Genomic DNA, 15,995 nt, shown 5'->3' on the forward strand with positions numbered 1-15,995 from the left:
ACCTTGACCTCTGAACTGTTAAATAAAGAGTGGCTGGCGTTGCTGATGGTTTTGTGACTCAAGTGCCTACTTTGTCTTCCTCTAAAACAGTTGGAATGGACCTGGTGAATAAAACAGAATTTTTCACAATCTGAGCCATTTAAAAATTATTCACTTTGGCTGCTGAACCAAAAAATCAGTTATTCAGAGCTCCTTCTGGCACACGGATGATGCATAGTGGGAAAGTTGCCGCTGCCAGTGTTGTGGTGCCTGTGCACAAAGAATACTTTGGGGCTGTCAATCTGATTTCTTTCTTCTGTGCCAATTCACTAAGGAGAAAAATGTATGATGACAGAGAGGACATGCTTTTGTGGAAGCAAGAAAACAGTGTTATAGAGCAACTGTGGCATGGAGTAAGTGATGCTGTTTTCTGTTTTGCAGCTTCTGTTTTACATTCAGGATAGTGATGATGTTTATGGCCTGATAAAATTTCATCCTTTGGAGAATCAGAAGATTGAAAGCAATCCAACGGGACGCTTTTTATCCTTGAGTTTTGCAAGGGAGAGAGGAACAGTTGGAGATGTGCAGTTGGTTTATACTGCTCTGTATATTCCAGCTGGAGCTCTGGATCCTGCAAGAGCAAAAGATGGCATTCTAAATATGTCTGGAAGAAACATTCTCGTGTTTCCAGAAGGAAAAACACAATATATTTTAAATATACCAATAAGAAATGATGCATTTCTTCAAAATGGTGCTCATTTCCTTGTACAGGTATGTACTTTTGGGATGTTTTTTCAGCCTGCATAATAGAAAGGATATTCAGTAATGGCTCCATCCCTTTCAGTTTAATTAAAATTCTCCTACCTCTTATAAAAGAAAAAAAGGGATTAGCTCTGTAGCTAAGAACACTCTTACTTAGAGATAGCTTCCATAAATATGGCATTAAAATTTTTATTCCTAAATTCTTTACTGAAGGCACCATTAAAAAAAAAAAGTAATCCAGGTGTTAATGACAGAATTTAACAAAATGAGATCAATGTTGCAAAAGTTAGTCACCTTTTAAATTACGTTTCTCTGTCTACCCCTTGGCTTTAATTTTAACCACACTCAGATTCTTAAATTACAGACATTGCATGACAAACTATATAGAAATTACAAATAAGTAAATACACATTTAAAAAGTCAGTCTTACATTGTATTTCATTTATACCTAAATTTGGCCAGAGAACTTAAAAAGTACTTCTTTTTCCAGTTTTCCCTGTACATGCCCTTTTAAGTGTTTTCCTGTTTACTTTCTGTATGTGTGAGAAGGGAATTTCTGCTGTTGATAACTATAGTTAACTGGAAAAAAAGTCACTAAAATTGTATTTAGGACATAAAGTAGGATTTTCAACCAAAATATTTAAAGAAAGAATATCCACTTTCCAAGGCATTCAATTTTTACTGGAGAAACCAAATTTGCTTACATTTTAGAAAGTTACTGTTCAGATAAACTGCTGTGGAAGATCCTGGGCACTGTATTCAGTGTTTGTTGTACTTATTTTCTCATCTGCTGATAGGACAACCCCATAATCTCTGTTTCCTATGATTAACTATTGCCACTCTGGTCATCTGGGATCACAACATAGCCCAGGCAGAAATCTTGATACACAGATGAAAAGAATAAGTTAGTGTGTCCAAAACACAAGCCACAGAGGCATTTCTTAGTTCACCGATTCGCAGGTTGCATTGGGTTGGAAGAGGCCCTCAAAGCTCATCTTATCCAGTCACCTGCATTAAGTAGTGACACCTCCAACTAGATCAGGCTACCCAGGGTCACATCAAGTCTGATCTTGAATGTCTGTAGGGATGGGGCCTCAACCCTGGCAACCTGTTCCCATATGTTACCACTCTTACAATAAAGAACTTACTCCTAATGTTCAGCCTAAAATGTACCCTGCCACAGTTCGGAGCCATTGCCTGTCCTCCTATAACCACTCGTCCTTCTAAACTGTCCTCCCTCAGCCTTCCTCTGGGTCTCCTTTAGGTACTGAAATGTAGCTCTGAGGTCTCCCTGAAGCCTTGTCGTCTCCAGACTCGACAGCCCCATTTTTTTGAGCCTGTTCCCATAGGGGAGGTGCTGCAGCCCTCTGATGATCTTTACGGCCATCCTTCAGACCCATTTGAGCAGGTCCATGTCTCTCTTGTGCTGATCCTGTAGTCTGACACACTACGTCAAGTGTGGACCCACCAGAGAAGAGTTTCATTTAATCTTTCCATTTTAAGCCACATGTCTTTAGAGCTCTCTAATGAGGATGCTGATGTTAAATTCACCAGATATTGTCTACCAAAGATGTTTTAATCACTTCTGAGACCTTGAAGAGCTATCATTCCTCCACCTCATTCTCCACACATTGACTTAAAAAAAACCCAAACCCAAATAAACAAAACCATAAAATAAAATATTGCCAGAACTACATAATTGTTTTTTCTATTACGCCTTTTTTCTACATTCACAGTTAGACAGGGTTTGCATTCTGGAATATTGCAAGAGGGTAGTGTGTTTTACATCTGCAAGAGATCTGGAAGCTCTACAGAAGAACTTAAATAGTCAGTTCCAAGCCCCTTTTTAAATGATGCATTATAAATAAAGAGGACTAAATAGCGTGGACTAAGGACGAGACACACATATGATAAGTATTTCAGAATGCAGGCACTTGGCCTGGCCTTTCAAACTGTGGATTCCAGGGAGGCAGGGGGTGAACGTGCTGTACTTTCTCCGTGAACCATAAAAATCTTTTTTGTTTGAATAACCAAAATCAGAGGGGCTTTCCAGCACACATAATTCATTTAGAGAAGGAAGAAAAATACCTCTGTTTATCACTGTGACAATCCCTCTGTATTGTGAATAAATTATAATCTCAGTGAACATGTTCAGAATGAGAAGATTATGCAGAGTTTGTACTGGGCACAATGAAGGATCAACTTAGGAATCAGGAGGAGGAGTGGAGGAGGAAGTGAAGCTTAAACACAGCTAGAGAACGGATGGAGGAACTGGAAAAGTGAGATTAACATTCTTCAGTGACATCTTCAATTAAATAACCAGCTGTAGCCTGAGGTGCATGTTTGGTACAGACAGAAAGATTAACTAATTTAATAAACTGGTTGCCATTATTGTTCAATTCACAATGCATTCTTTTTTCCTCGTGAGTTGACATACTTTAAAAGGAAATGTTGAACTATAGGTATTTTCTTGGTTCTTCATCAGTTAATACTTTAATCTCAAAGTTACAATCTCAGAGTTACTGTAGAGGACCAGAAGCACTGAACAATGCGAAATTTTTCAGCTGTGTAGTACTTCAGAAACTTCACTGTGCCAATAAGTATGAAGTAATCCACCTGCACACTGTTAGTTGCATGAGCTGGGGCTGCTCCAAAAGAAAGCTTAGAAAAGAAGTGAAACAAGCAGTCCCACCATCTGTTTCTCAAACTCAGTAACTGGCTGGTATGGTTAGGAGTCAATTACTGAATACAATAGGAATAAATAAAGCATTTCCATCTATCCTTAAACAAATTCTGCATTAATATTTTTGTGTTACTCAAGCAATGGTAGAACAAAGTATGATACAGACCAAGTGTTTTATAGAGATTAATGCGCTAAGAATTGAAGTGCTTTAAAAAAAACCCTATCAGTTTAAACAGTGATTCATGGTCGCTGTATGAATTTAAATAAGAGCACTTTCTTCTTCTCTAGTAAAACCTTACTAAATGACAATATCTGATAACTCCAAGCAAAAAAACCCACTCTTTTGGGAGTTAAAAGATGTTCATCATTGTTTCATGCAGCAGTGCAAAATTTGCAGAAGTATATGCAAAGCAGTTATGGAAATATTTGTTACAATGACTCATGTTGACATATAATAGAGATTATGTTTGATGGAAATACTTAAACAGGCAAGTCCTGCTTTCCCTGCTGCTATCAGTGCTGCTCAGTTTAGTGAGTAACGTGTCCCATCCAAAGAAAGGGCAAATGTTTTCCTATTTCTTAGTATAAATAAAATATCAGAAATATGGTAAGACAACAGGAGACTACATTTTTGAAATACTGCAGTGGTTTTCAGTTTTGAATTCAATCTTCCAATGCATTAGTTACTACAAATAGAGAAGTCCTTGAAGTTGTATGAGAGGGGAAAGAAAATTGAATTATCTTTGGCTTCATCACAGGTTGTAAATCATAGTTCCAGCAGATTTGATCAATGCATGGCGCAGAAAATGAAGTTAGGGCAATAGCTTGGGCCCCTTGTCAAATCTATGCTGTTGTGATTCATATGTTGAGCAATGAATTGGCCAGTCTGAATGGTTCTTGCTCCCTTTATACAGATTTGGTTGTGTCCACAAGCATGAATTTGTCTGGAAGGGATACACCATGCTACTGACAAAGCTCAACAAAATCAACTTCGTTGCTTTGGCATATATACTAAGAGAAATTTGTTCTGGAGATATATTGCTCCCTGCATAGGAGACGTACTCAGAAATGTCAGAATTGTTCTGACTGGGTGCCAGAGTTACTTATTTATTTTTTTTTCTTCTTCCTACAGCTGGAAAAAGTTGAGCTGGTGAACAGAATTCCTCTAGTCCCACCTCTGAGTCCTAGATTAGGTGAGATTCGAAATATTTCTCTGAGGATAACTCCAGATATTGCAAATGGAGAAATAGGCTTTACTAGCAACGTTCCAATTATTCTTTCTGAGCCAGAAGATTCCCCTGCTACAGTGGTAAGTCAGTCTTTTTATATTGTCCTTTAGCATGGAAAATGTATTTGGAAAACATAAAATTGGCTACATTTAATGTAACATTTGGAAGTTAATGTGTGGATAATCCTCCCTCTGAGTTCTACGTGATCCTAAATAGTCCTCTGCAAAAGGCAAAAAAGTCCTGGAAAACTAAGGTCTGAAATAATGTTAGTCATTAACAGAAGAGTAAGGTTTATTTTTCCTTTCTCTGTGAGCATCTAAAACCATTTGAGTCTTTGTGCTGACATAGAAAAAAAGATGGTGCAGACATCATTTCACCAAATACAAAACTAGTAACGTAGAGTAGGGACTGGTAGTGCTCCAGAATGTCATGGTAATGTCGACATGTCTCACATCTGACTTACCTGTGAACATAAAATTTGTCTTTCTGGGTGTGCTTTCCAGAGCTTACCCTTTTTACGTTTCTGACAACCCAAAGATGCATTTTAAAAAACACTGCCATCTGAGTGCTTCAGTCACAGCTGGAGACAGCTTTTTAAAGATTTTTTTTCATACTTTTTTGCTTTCTCCCCCTATTTTTCTTCACTAAAGTTGTCCCCAGAATCCTGAATCAGACAACTAATTTATTATTCTCGGGTTCAAACTGCTAATTAAACAGAGTACAGACTGGCACTGTACTATAAGAGAGTAAAATCATGATGGTTTTGTTTAAAATAATAGGTTCTGTCTTGTTGAGCTGGACACTGATTAAATCAATCATGGAAGTATTTTTGTGTTTATAGTTGCTTCGTCATTTGTGATACTGATTGTCATCTCATTTGTCTATATAATGGAAAAGTGATTAAAAGGATAAGATTCAGTATATATTTTTGTTGATGTATCATCTTCGATTTCATACTTCATACATAGGTGGGAGTGAAAGAAAACAAGGTGAACATTCTGAAGCTCATATTCAAACAGTAATCTGTGTTTCCTAGGTTTCTATTGCACTACATCGAGATGGGACCGATGGTCAGGCAACTGTCTTTTGGAGTTTGAAACCTTTAGGTCCCAATCAAAAGGCAGTAACACAAGATGATATCAGTCCTTTTAATGGCTCTGTGGTTTTCTTATCTGGGCAAAGTGATACTGCAATCAACATTACTATTAAAGCTGATGATGTACCTGAAATGAATGAAACTCTGCTGTTAACTTTGGACAGGTATTGTAACTTAACTCCATTCCTATGTATCAGTTCTAGTACTCACTTTATATATGATAAATTACTGTAGTATTAATTAGGGTTGCTTGTAGTATTAATTAGAATTACCTGTATTGTGTTGATAAGAGATAACAGATCCTGGATTCTGACTGTCTATGAATTCATTGACTGGAGATCAGTGTAAGCAACTGTGTTGTATTTATTATCTAATTAGTTTGTTTATATTTTGATGAAAATAATGTGTGCTGTTTAGAAAATCTGTTTGGCTTTAATCTTTGGCTATAGCTGTTGCTGGTAACTTCATTTTTCACAGAAGTACTGTTTTGTGAAATAAAGGGAAAAAATTACAGTGAAGAAGAGCAAGAAATACATCATCGTGTTTCTGTCAGGAAAAGATTTATAACTAGGTGTGATGGTTTGGGTGTTCCCCGCCCCCCCCCCCCAACACACACTTTGGAAATCACCCAGACTAGTCTCAGCTGGCTCTGGGAATATAAATGAAGCTATTTATTTACAGCTAGCACAATATACAAGCAGATATTTACAGTATATGCAGTTATAGACAGAAATATACAAGGTAAAAGGTAATGCAGAAACACAACTCCCCTCCCAGAAACCTGAGTCCCCAGGAGGGGCTCTCAACCACCCCTGCACCTTTCCCCTGCTCCTCTCAATCTTACCCCAGTCCTAAGGAAGAATGGAGGTTCGGCCAAGAGGTTAAGCAGCAAAGGTGGGTTAGGCCAAATGAAAGGTGAAGTTAGGGAGTGAGATGCAGCTCAGTCAGCAGCTCAAGCCAGAGTGAGAGAAAATGGCAAGAATGTTATCTAATGTTTTCGTTTCTTCTTCCCAAACTCCTCAGTGAGACTTCTGAGGGAAGTGGACATCACCATTGTTTTCTTTTCACAGCCTATAATCTACTTCTTCTCACCAAAACATTCTACCCTGCATCAAACTAGCACACTAGGATGCTGCTGAGAGTTACATCAGCTTTGTCTTTCTTTGATCTACATGCTCAGTATAGCTTGCTTGTGCCAATTGGATGCTTCCATCACAAGTCCTGGCTTCCAAAATAGCCTGTTACCATTATCACGCACTCTGGCTATAAAGAGAGCACTGGTGTGCTGTCCCTTCTGCAGAAAATCAAGGCTATAGGATAATTAAGGTTGGAAGGGAACTCAGGAGTCACTATTTGTTCTTATTCAGGAGTCAATTCCCCATTTGATTTACTAATAGGAGAATCTTGGCTATGTTTTCTGTCCAGATTCCAGCAGTTCAATTGTATATATAGTTCAGAAACCCCATCACTTCTTCTATAACCTCTTATTAGTCTCAGGTATATGTTTTCCACTTCTGGAAATATAATAAAGTTCTGCTAGCTGCAGTGTCCACACTGAGTATTTGCTACTTACACAGTCATAGAATCATAGAATCAACCAGGTTGGAAGAGATCTCCATGATCATCCACTCTAACCTAGCACCCTGCCCTATCCAATCAACTAGACCATGGCACTAAGTGCCTCATCCAGTCTTTTCTTGAAGACCCCCAGGGACGGTGCCTCCACCACCTCCCTGGGCAGCCCATTCCAATGGCAAATCACTCTCTCTGTGAAGAACTTCCTCCTAATATCCAGCCTATACCTACCCTGGCACAACTTGAGACTGTGTCCCTTGTTCTATTGCTGGTTACCTGGGAGAAGAGGCCACCCCCCACCTGGCTACAACCTCCCTTCAGGTAGTTGTAGACAGTAATAAGATCACCCCTGAGCCTCCTCTTCTCCAGGCTAAACAGGCCCAGCTCCCTCAGCCTCTCCTCATAGGGTTTGTGTTCCAGGCCCCTCACCAGCTTTGTTGCCCTTCTCTGGACACATTCCAGCACCTCAACATCTCTCTCGAATTGAGGGGCCCAGAACTGGACACAGTACTCAAGGTGTGGCCTGACCAGTGCTGAGTACAGGGGCAGAATAACCTTCCTTGTCCTACTGGCCACACTGTTCCTGATGCAGGCCAGGATGCCATTGGCTCTCTTGGCCACCTGGGCACACTGCTGCCTCATCTTCAGCTTACTATCTATCAGTACCCCCAGGTCCTTTTCCTCCTGACTGCTCTCCAGCCACTCAGTCCCCAGCCTATAGCGCTTACCTAGTCCTTACCTAGTGCAGAGATATTCTTATCCTATACTGAAGGTGCAAACTCGCTCTTGGGAGCTTCAACATCAGATATCTGCGGTGATTACAGTACTAGCAAGTCAGCCAACATCTCCTCAAGGTATTTTGGAAAGGCTGTCTTTTAAACATCCTCAAAGCATTTGCCTGCCTCTGTAAAATCTGGCTGGTGGATGTGTGTAGTGCATAGTAAGTTACTTCATTTTACCTTGGCTGCTGCAGTGTTGAAAAGACAGTCCTGTTAAAGAAGAAACAACAAAAAGAAGAGACTTTTCCAAGTATCCATCTGCTTTCTTTTCTGTCAATGGAAATGGTTTGTATTAGGGCATTTTTCAGAGTCTCCAGCACAATAATACGGGAAACTTAGATTAGAAATGAGAATCAAAGTTGTGAAGGACTTTCAAGAAATAGCCAAAAAATTTAAGTGGAAAGTTATGAAACAAAGTGATAGACAGATGTCTGACTAATCTGAGAGGCTTCTATGAGGGCACGATTAGATGAGTAGATGAGGGTGATTTGGTTGGGGCTTAATTGATGAGGCAGGAATTATAAAATAGAGTTGTTGTTATTTTCCCAGAAAGCCCCACCCCAGACTGTATACAGAACTAGTTAAATTTTATTTGCAGGCTCTAATTCATTTGGCTTCATGAGGCTGCTTATGGGCAATTTTAGTCATTTAGGAAAGTCAAAGAATGAAAAAGGCTAAGCTACAAGGCAACTTTACCCCACTTACAAATCAGGCTGAGCAGAGAGCCTAGGAAATGGCAGATTTTACTCACAGAGATGAAGTAGGAATTTAGAGGCAGTCCTTGCTTAATTTCTGTGCTAGCCTCTGAAACTGCAAGCTGTAATCCAGTCGTGGATCCATGCGATGTTAAGTCCAATGTGAATAAGAACTGTCAAAGTCCTAAGTGTCTGTGGACATAACTTTGACAAGGCAAAGATCATGGAAAGGTGATGCCTTAGCAGCACAGGGGAAAAAGCCAAACTGCTGGGAAGGTGTTCCTACAAACAGCGGTCTGAGAGAAGCCAGGTCTGGGTGCCGCTGGCAGCTCTCTCTCAGGTGGACCTAAGGACGTGCCAGACTTGCAGACTTGTGGGAGAGTGGCACGAACTGTGCAAGGGTGAGACTAGAACGGGACTGGAGTGGAACTGCACAGGATGGGAACCGCATTGGCTTTTTTCCTTACTCTGTTGATAGTCTTCCTAGACAATGTGTCCCATGCCAAATATATACTGGGTGCAAAGAAGGCAGCCAATCACCATCTGATTTCAGCACGGTCTTTCTCACGAGTCAGTGTGAGTGCGGAAAAGGGAGCCTTTTGCTGTGCCCCCTTCAGGCCTGCAAAGTGGTTTTGCGCCTTCTTATTCCCCCATTCAAACCTCCAGAGATGGAGAAGGGGAGAAGAAGGGATTTTGGAGTGCCCTGCCACAGAGGGGAGGGCAGTAGATGCTGTTTACCTTGACTTCAGCAGAAGTTCTGACGCCATCTCCCACAGCATCCTCCTATGTAGGCTTAAGAGGTGTGGGTTAGATGAATGAACAGTGGGGTGGAGTGAAGACTAAAAGAAAAAGCTTGTAGGGTTGTGGTCAGTGGCACAGAGTCCACTTGGAGGTCCACAACAAGTGGTGTTTCCAGAGGGTCAGTACTAGGTCCAGTCTTGTTCAATATATTCATCAAGGACCAGGAAAAATAGATGTAATGCACCCTCAGCAAGTTTGCTGATGACACAAAACTGTGAGAGGTGGCTGACACAACGGAGTGCTGTGCTGCCATCTGGCATGACCTGAACGGGCTGGAGAGTTGGGCAAAGGTGTAAGGTCCTGCGTCTGGGATATAGGTTAGCAACTGACCTGCTGGAAAGCAGCTCTGGGTGTGCTGGTGGACAACAGCATGACTGTGAGCCAGCCCTTGTAGCCAAAAAGGCCAGCAGCATCTTGGGGTGCATCAAAGGGACTGTGGCAGGCTGGTCAATAGACATTGTCCTTCTTCCCCTGTGCTCAGCACTGCTCAGGCCACACCTTGAGTACTGCATCCAGTTCTGGGCTCTTCCATTCAAGAGAGATGTTGAGATACTGAAACGTGCCCAGAGAAGGGCAAAGAAGCTGCTGAGAGACCTGGAACACAATCCCTATGAAGGGAGGCTGAGGGAGCTGGGGTTGTTTAGCCTGGAGAAGAGGAGGCTCAGGGCAGACCTCGTTGCTCTCTACAACTACCTGAAGGGAGGCTGTAGCCAGGTGGGGGTTGGTCTCTTCTCCCAGGTAACCAGCAACAGAACAAGGAGACACATTCTCAAGTTGTGCTGGGGGAGGTCTAGGCTGGATGCTTGGAGGAAGTTTTTCCCAGAGAGAGTGATTGGCATTGGAATGGGCTGCCCAGGAGGTGGTGGAGGCACCGTCCCTGGAGGTGTTCAAGAAATGACTGGAAGAGGCATTTAGTGCCATGGTCTAGTTGACTGGCTAGGGCTGGGTGCTAGGTTGGACTAGATAATCTTGGAGGTCTCTTCCAACCTGGTTGATTCTATACTTTGGTGAGGTCTCATCTGAAAGCTGGGTCCAGTTCTGGGCTCTTCAGTTCAAGAGGGTCTGGGAACTGCTTGAGAGGATACAGCAAAAGGCTACAAGGATGATTAGAGGATTAGAACATCTCTCTTACAAAGAAAAGCTGAAGGACTTGGGGCTTTTTAGCCTAAAAAGGAGAAGACTGAGGGAGATTCTCATCAGTGCTTATGAATACTGAGAGAGTGGGTGTCAGGATAGGGCCAGTATTTTTTCATTGATTCCTAATGACAGGACAAGAGGTAAAGGACACAAACTCAAACATAGGAAGTTTCATCTAAACATGAGGAGGAACTTAATGACTTTGAGGGTGGTAGAGGACTGTAACATTGCCCAGAAAGGTGGTGGAGTCTCCATCTCTGGAGCCATTCAAAACCCACCTCAACTCTGTCCTGTGCAGCATGCCCTGGGTGAACCTACTCAGGCAGAGGGTTAGGACTAGGTGATTTCCAGAAATCCTTTCCAACCTCTGTCATTTTGTGATTCTGTGATCAAGTTCTGATAGCTTTGCATATGTGGTTAACTTTATCTTTCTGCCACTTGAGCAGAGTAGTACCCTAGGCTGTGCCTTGGAAATTACGGCTGCTGAACAAATGTTAACAGCTGTTCTGCTGTTACTGGGTGTGGTGGGACTGTCAGGTTCTGCTCGTTATGAAGTGGCTGGTGAAAAGTGTGCCAGCAGTAAGCAGCTTTCCCACACTTAGCAAGGTCAGACAGTGAGGTAAGGAACAGGTTGTGTGGCCCTGAAAAAGAAGAAAATGAGGAGATAAAATCTGACCTTTTTTCTGGACTCAGGTAGTGTCCCTTAAGACTATATTATTCTGTGATTCTATGACCAAAATTTGGCAACTTTAACGTTAGCAGAAGCCAAGATTGAAATGACTGCAAAGATCATCCTTTAAGTGCTGGAGATGATGCTCCAGATCAAGTTTAAAGGATACTGGCAGAGTTATGTGTGTAAGCTTGTGGTGTTGCTTTCTTGCAGGGTGTGTATTTTCTGGAGAAACAGAAGACTTCCATTTCCAATGCTGGCAGCCAGCAGCTCACAGCAGCAGTGAATTAGCATGAAAACAAAGATGCACTGTGCTGTGGATGTGCTTGTACTGTTCCATAAATTGTAGCATAAGTCAGTAGGAAAATAGAGCTTGTAAGAAGTTTAATGAAACTATGGGCATAGAAATACATTCATAAGCATTCTATTTACTGCAATTAGTAATAGCATGGATAAAATAATAAAAACAATTAGTTCTTACAAGGATGTATTATTTACAACTCAGTGATGTTGTTAGGGCAGTTTAGATTTTAAACAAGCTTCCAGTGCATCCATGACAATAAAACAAGACACGAAAGAGACCACCAAAAAAACTTTAGAAGCTGTTCAAAATTATATTTTCCTTCCTTTTTTTATGGCTTCTGTCTGTAGACAATACTGAAAATAACTATGAATTCTGTCCAAAAATGGAGGCCAATGCATATCAAGGACAGATTCCCAGAGAAGACAGATGAGCAATAAAGCAGCAAGACAATCCTGTACTTTTTGAAGTTTTTGCATATTTTCTTTCTTCATAGAATCATAGAATCAACCAGGTTGGAAGAGACCGCCAAGATTATCCAGTCCAACCTAGCACCCAGCCCTATCCAGTCAACTAGACCATGGCACTAAGTGCCTCATCCAGTCTTTTCTTGAACACCTCCAGGGACGGTGCCTCCACCACCTCCCTGGGCAGCCCATTCCAATGGAAAAACACTCTGTTCTATTGGTGGTTGCCTGGGAGAAGAGACCAACCCTCCCTCCACAGCCTTCCCCACATTCACCAGGCAGGTAACCTGATCATAAAATGAGATGGGGTTGGTTAGGCAGGACCTGCCCTTCCTAAATCCATGCTGGCTGGGCCTGATCCCTTGGCCATCCTGTAGGTGCTTTGTGATGGCACTCAAGATGACCTCTTCCATGCCCTTGCCTGGCACTGAGGTCAGGCTCACAGCTCCATAGTTTTCTGGCTCCTCCTTACTAAACTTGTGGATGGGAATCACATTGGCCAGCTTCCAGTCTTCAGGAACCTCTCCAGTGAGCCAGGACTGTTGGTAAATGATGTGGAGTAGCTTGGCCAAATCGTCTGCCAGCTCTCTCCGCATCCTAGGATGGATCCCATCCAGTCCCATGGGCTTGTGAGGATCCAAGTGTCTCAACAGGTCCCTTACTTCTTCCTCCTGGATTAGAGGGGGACTATACTGGAATCTGACTCTATCTGCCAGTTCAGGAGTCCAGTTGTCCTGGAGACAACCTGTCACACTATTGAAGATTGAGGCAAAGATGTTAAGCACCTCTGCCTTTTCCTCATCCTTTGTCACTATATTACCCTCTCTATCTAACAAGGACTGGAGGTTGTCCTTGGCCCTTCTCTTGCTATTCATATATTTATAGCAGTTTCAGAAGCAGTTTCTGGCTGAGTGCCTGCAAATATCTGAGCAGTCATGAATAAATAATATAATAATGCCTGTAGTAAAATCTGTGTGAGGAAAGTAAGGCCTTGGTCTTCTTGGTGGTGCTGAAAGTGAGAAGCTGTGGGCTGTGGGATCTGAGAACAGCATTATATGAATGAACGGATTTTAATTTGTGAGGGTGATAATCCATGAAGAGTGATAATCCATCACTGTTTAAATAGTCCTTATGCTCAGTTTCTTTTTGTAAGTCACAACGCTTATAATTTAGGGTGCCAGAACAGATTCACTGATGCTATGGCCTAAATCTCATTTACTACATGTTATTAAGAAAAACTGAAGCAGTGTAACATGGGGATTTTTGTAGTTCTGGTGATGTCTGTGATGAGAGACAAGATTCCACAGGCTGAAAACATGTTTTAGGTAAATGCAGAAAATAGATATTTTAACTTATTTTTTAAGTTGCAAATGGAAAACACAGTTTTTGATTATTTTATTGTGGAATGTCTGGTAGTTTTTAAAACATTTTTGTGTTTAAAGAGATTACTTCATGACCAAATATTAACAAATCATAGAAGGCATATTTAATGCGCTGCATACTGTCTGTGCTGCTTCATTCAGGGCTGGAGTGATGTTTGTGTGTTGTGGGTTGTTGTCTGCACTGGTTTACACAGAAACAGTAATTTTATGGGTCTGGGATTGCTTTCTGACCTGGTGATTTCCTTTGGTTAGTGTCAGTTTCAAAATTATCTTCTGTTAGGTAAATAGTTTTTTTCCCATGTGGTACTACGTTAATTAACTCTTTCAGTGTAAACCCATTTTTCTTCAAGCGTTTGATCAGACTTTGTTCCAGTGGGGAGGAAGTGATCTGAAAATATTAATAGAATGTTTAAATGAGTGTGGCTGGAAACCTACTGCTAGCTTTTATTACTTCTCACAATAAAAAAAAAAAAAAAGCCATACATGTCCTGCTGTGAGTAATAAAAATTAAAATAGCCTCCAAAATCAAATAATTCATGGATTAAACCTGGAGATAAGGTGTTCCCTCTGATGAGAAGCACTATGGAATTTATAACGTGGCAAATCCTGCTCTAATACTATTCTTTTAAGCTAGGTCCTGCAGCTGATTAAATCAGTAGATAATCCTGAAAAAAATGAAGAAGTGAACACTGATTACAATTCAGGGAAGTATATTAAGTAACATTCCAGAAGCAGCTCAGCTCTACCTTGTTTTTTAGACGAGTAACAGCAAAACCCCCTCACAGTTGAAATTCAATTTTGCAGGTGCCTTTCAAGACATTATACATATTCCAGTTTTTGGTAAGAAGATACCAAATCTGACCACACTACATTTCATGATAATAATTATTTTATTTGCAGTTATATTTAGTTCATAAGAGCATTGAAATTGCCGTGTTACTTTAAAATGGGTCAAAAATCTTATTTCTGCAATTTTGTAGTGCTGTGTGTTTCAAAATGGGCTTCTGTTAGTTGCCCTATTTGCTATGTAGCTCTTGATAGATAATAATTAATTTTTTTAAATGGAAATAATTTCCCTAATAATTATTTTTATTTTTCCCCATAAGATTTGTCAAATGGGAAGTTCAGTTTTGTTTTACAGCTGTTTTAACATGAGTTCTGAATGCCTTCAGTAGGGCAAACCATGAATTTTGGAAGTTCTGAAGAGCCATTATTGTTGTGTTTCCACAGTGCTGTTGTCAGAATGCCTAAGGAGAGGGTTTCCCGTATCACCAAAAGTGAAACAGGACTAAGCTAATTCTGTGGCAGTTTGGACTTCGTTGCTTTGAGCTGAACAGATGTTGGATGCATGTTGAATGCACATTGGGTGTTGCTAGGTCGTATAGCGAGAGCTGACGGCTGGTGGCCTTTGTGGTGGCATAGAGCTGAGAGTCCAGCCTGGTGTCTTGTTGGGCAGACAGCCATTCCACTACCCCAGGTGATAAGGAAGACCAGGTAACTGCGTGCAACCTGGAGTGCAGGGCATCAGGCAAGGTCATGGTGGTGGAGCAGATAAAGCCAGGAACGCTCATCAAGTTTAGTCTGAATTATGGTCACTGGAGTCAGGCATAGCTCAGCAGTCTCCAGACAAAGAAGTAAAATCCAGGGTAAAGTTAGGAGGTCTCTCAGGTTCAGGGATGGTATGAGAATTTATGTACAGTGATTGTAAACACAGAATGCCAGCAGCTGGAAGAGAGGTCTGAAGATCCTCCAGTCAAACCCCTTTGCTAAAGCAGGTTCACCCACATCAGGTTGCCCAGGACCACAATGTCCAAGTAGGTTTGGAATCTCTCCAGAGAACAAGATTCCACAGCCTCTCTGGGAAGCCTTCTCCAGGGTTCCAGCACACTCACAGCAAAGGAGTTTTTGTGTATGTTGAGGTGAAGCCTTCTAGATTCCAGTTTGCTTCAATTGACAGGGTTTCCTACTGGATACAGTGGTTGTTGATCAAGAGTTGTAGGCCTAAGCCTGGATGCTTCTATTCTGTTTTTGCACAGACTCTTTTGTTGTTACTTGAACAGTGACCAGCATTTATTATGTTAGAGCAGTGATAGCAATCTGTGCAGTTATGCAGACAAAACATGATGTTACCAGTCAGTGAATCAGTCAAGTGATCCTAATGTGGAACATGTGACTTAGATGGAGAAGCCTCCCTCAAAGTGATTTTCTTTAGCAGTGGCTGGGCTGAATCTGACTAGTTGCTTTCTGACCTAGGAGTTCTCTATATTCTGCTCTGAGTTACACTTTGACAGTTTAAAAATAGTAAAGTATTGCCAGTCCTCTCAGTCCTTTAAAATGACACCTGGAGATGCTTGGCATGCACAGCTCATGGTACCTTGTGAATATTTCATTTCCCCTACCCTCTGGATTTCTGTAGTGCTGCTGTTGAATATTACAGTA

General features: G+C 41.3%; 1 protein-coding gene across 1 annotated transcript in view; it reads left to right on the top strand.

The window, feature by feature from the left end:
* The window catches only part of ADGRV1 (adhesion G protein-coupled receptor V1), a 450,458-nt gene that overhangs the window by 46,638 nt on the left and 387,825 nt on the right, over positions 1 to 15,995 (top strand). Inside the window, 3 exon segments of the mRNA XM_064176319.1 lie at positions 421 to 750; positions 4,557 to 4,733; positions 5,690 to 5,913. Of these exon segments, the coding sequence (XP_064032389.1) occupies positions 421 to 750; positions 4,557 to 4,733; positions 5,690 to 5,913 (731 nt within the window).

This window comes from Pogoniulus pusillus, chromosome Z, assembly GCF_015220805.1.
Source record: "Pogoniulus pusillus isolate bPogPus1 chromosome Z, bPogPus1.pri, whole genome shotgun sequence".
Taxonomy (NCBI): Eukaryota; Metazoa; Chordata; class Aves; order Piciformes; family Lybiidae; genus Pogoniulus; species Pogoniulus pusillus.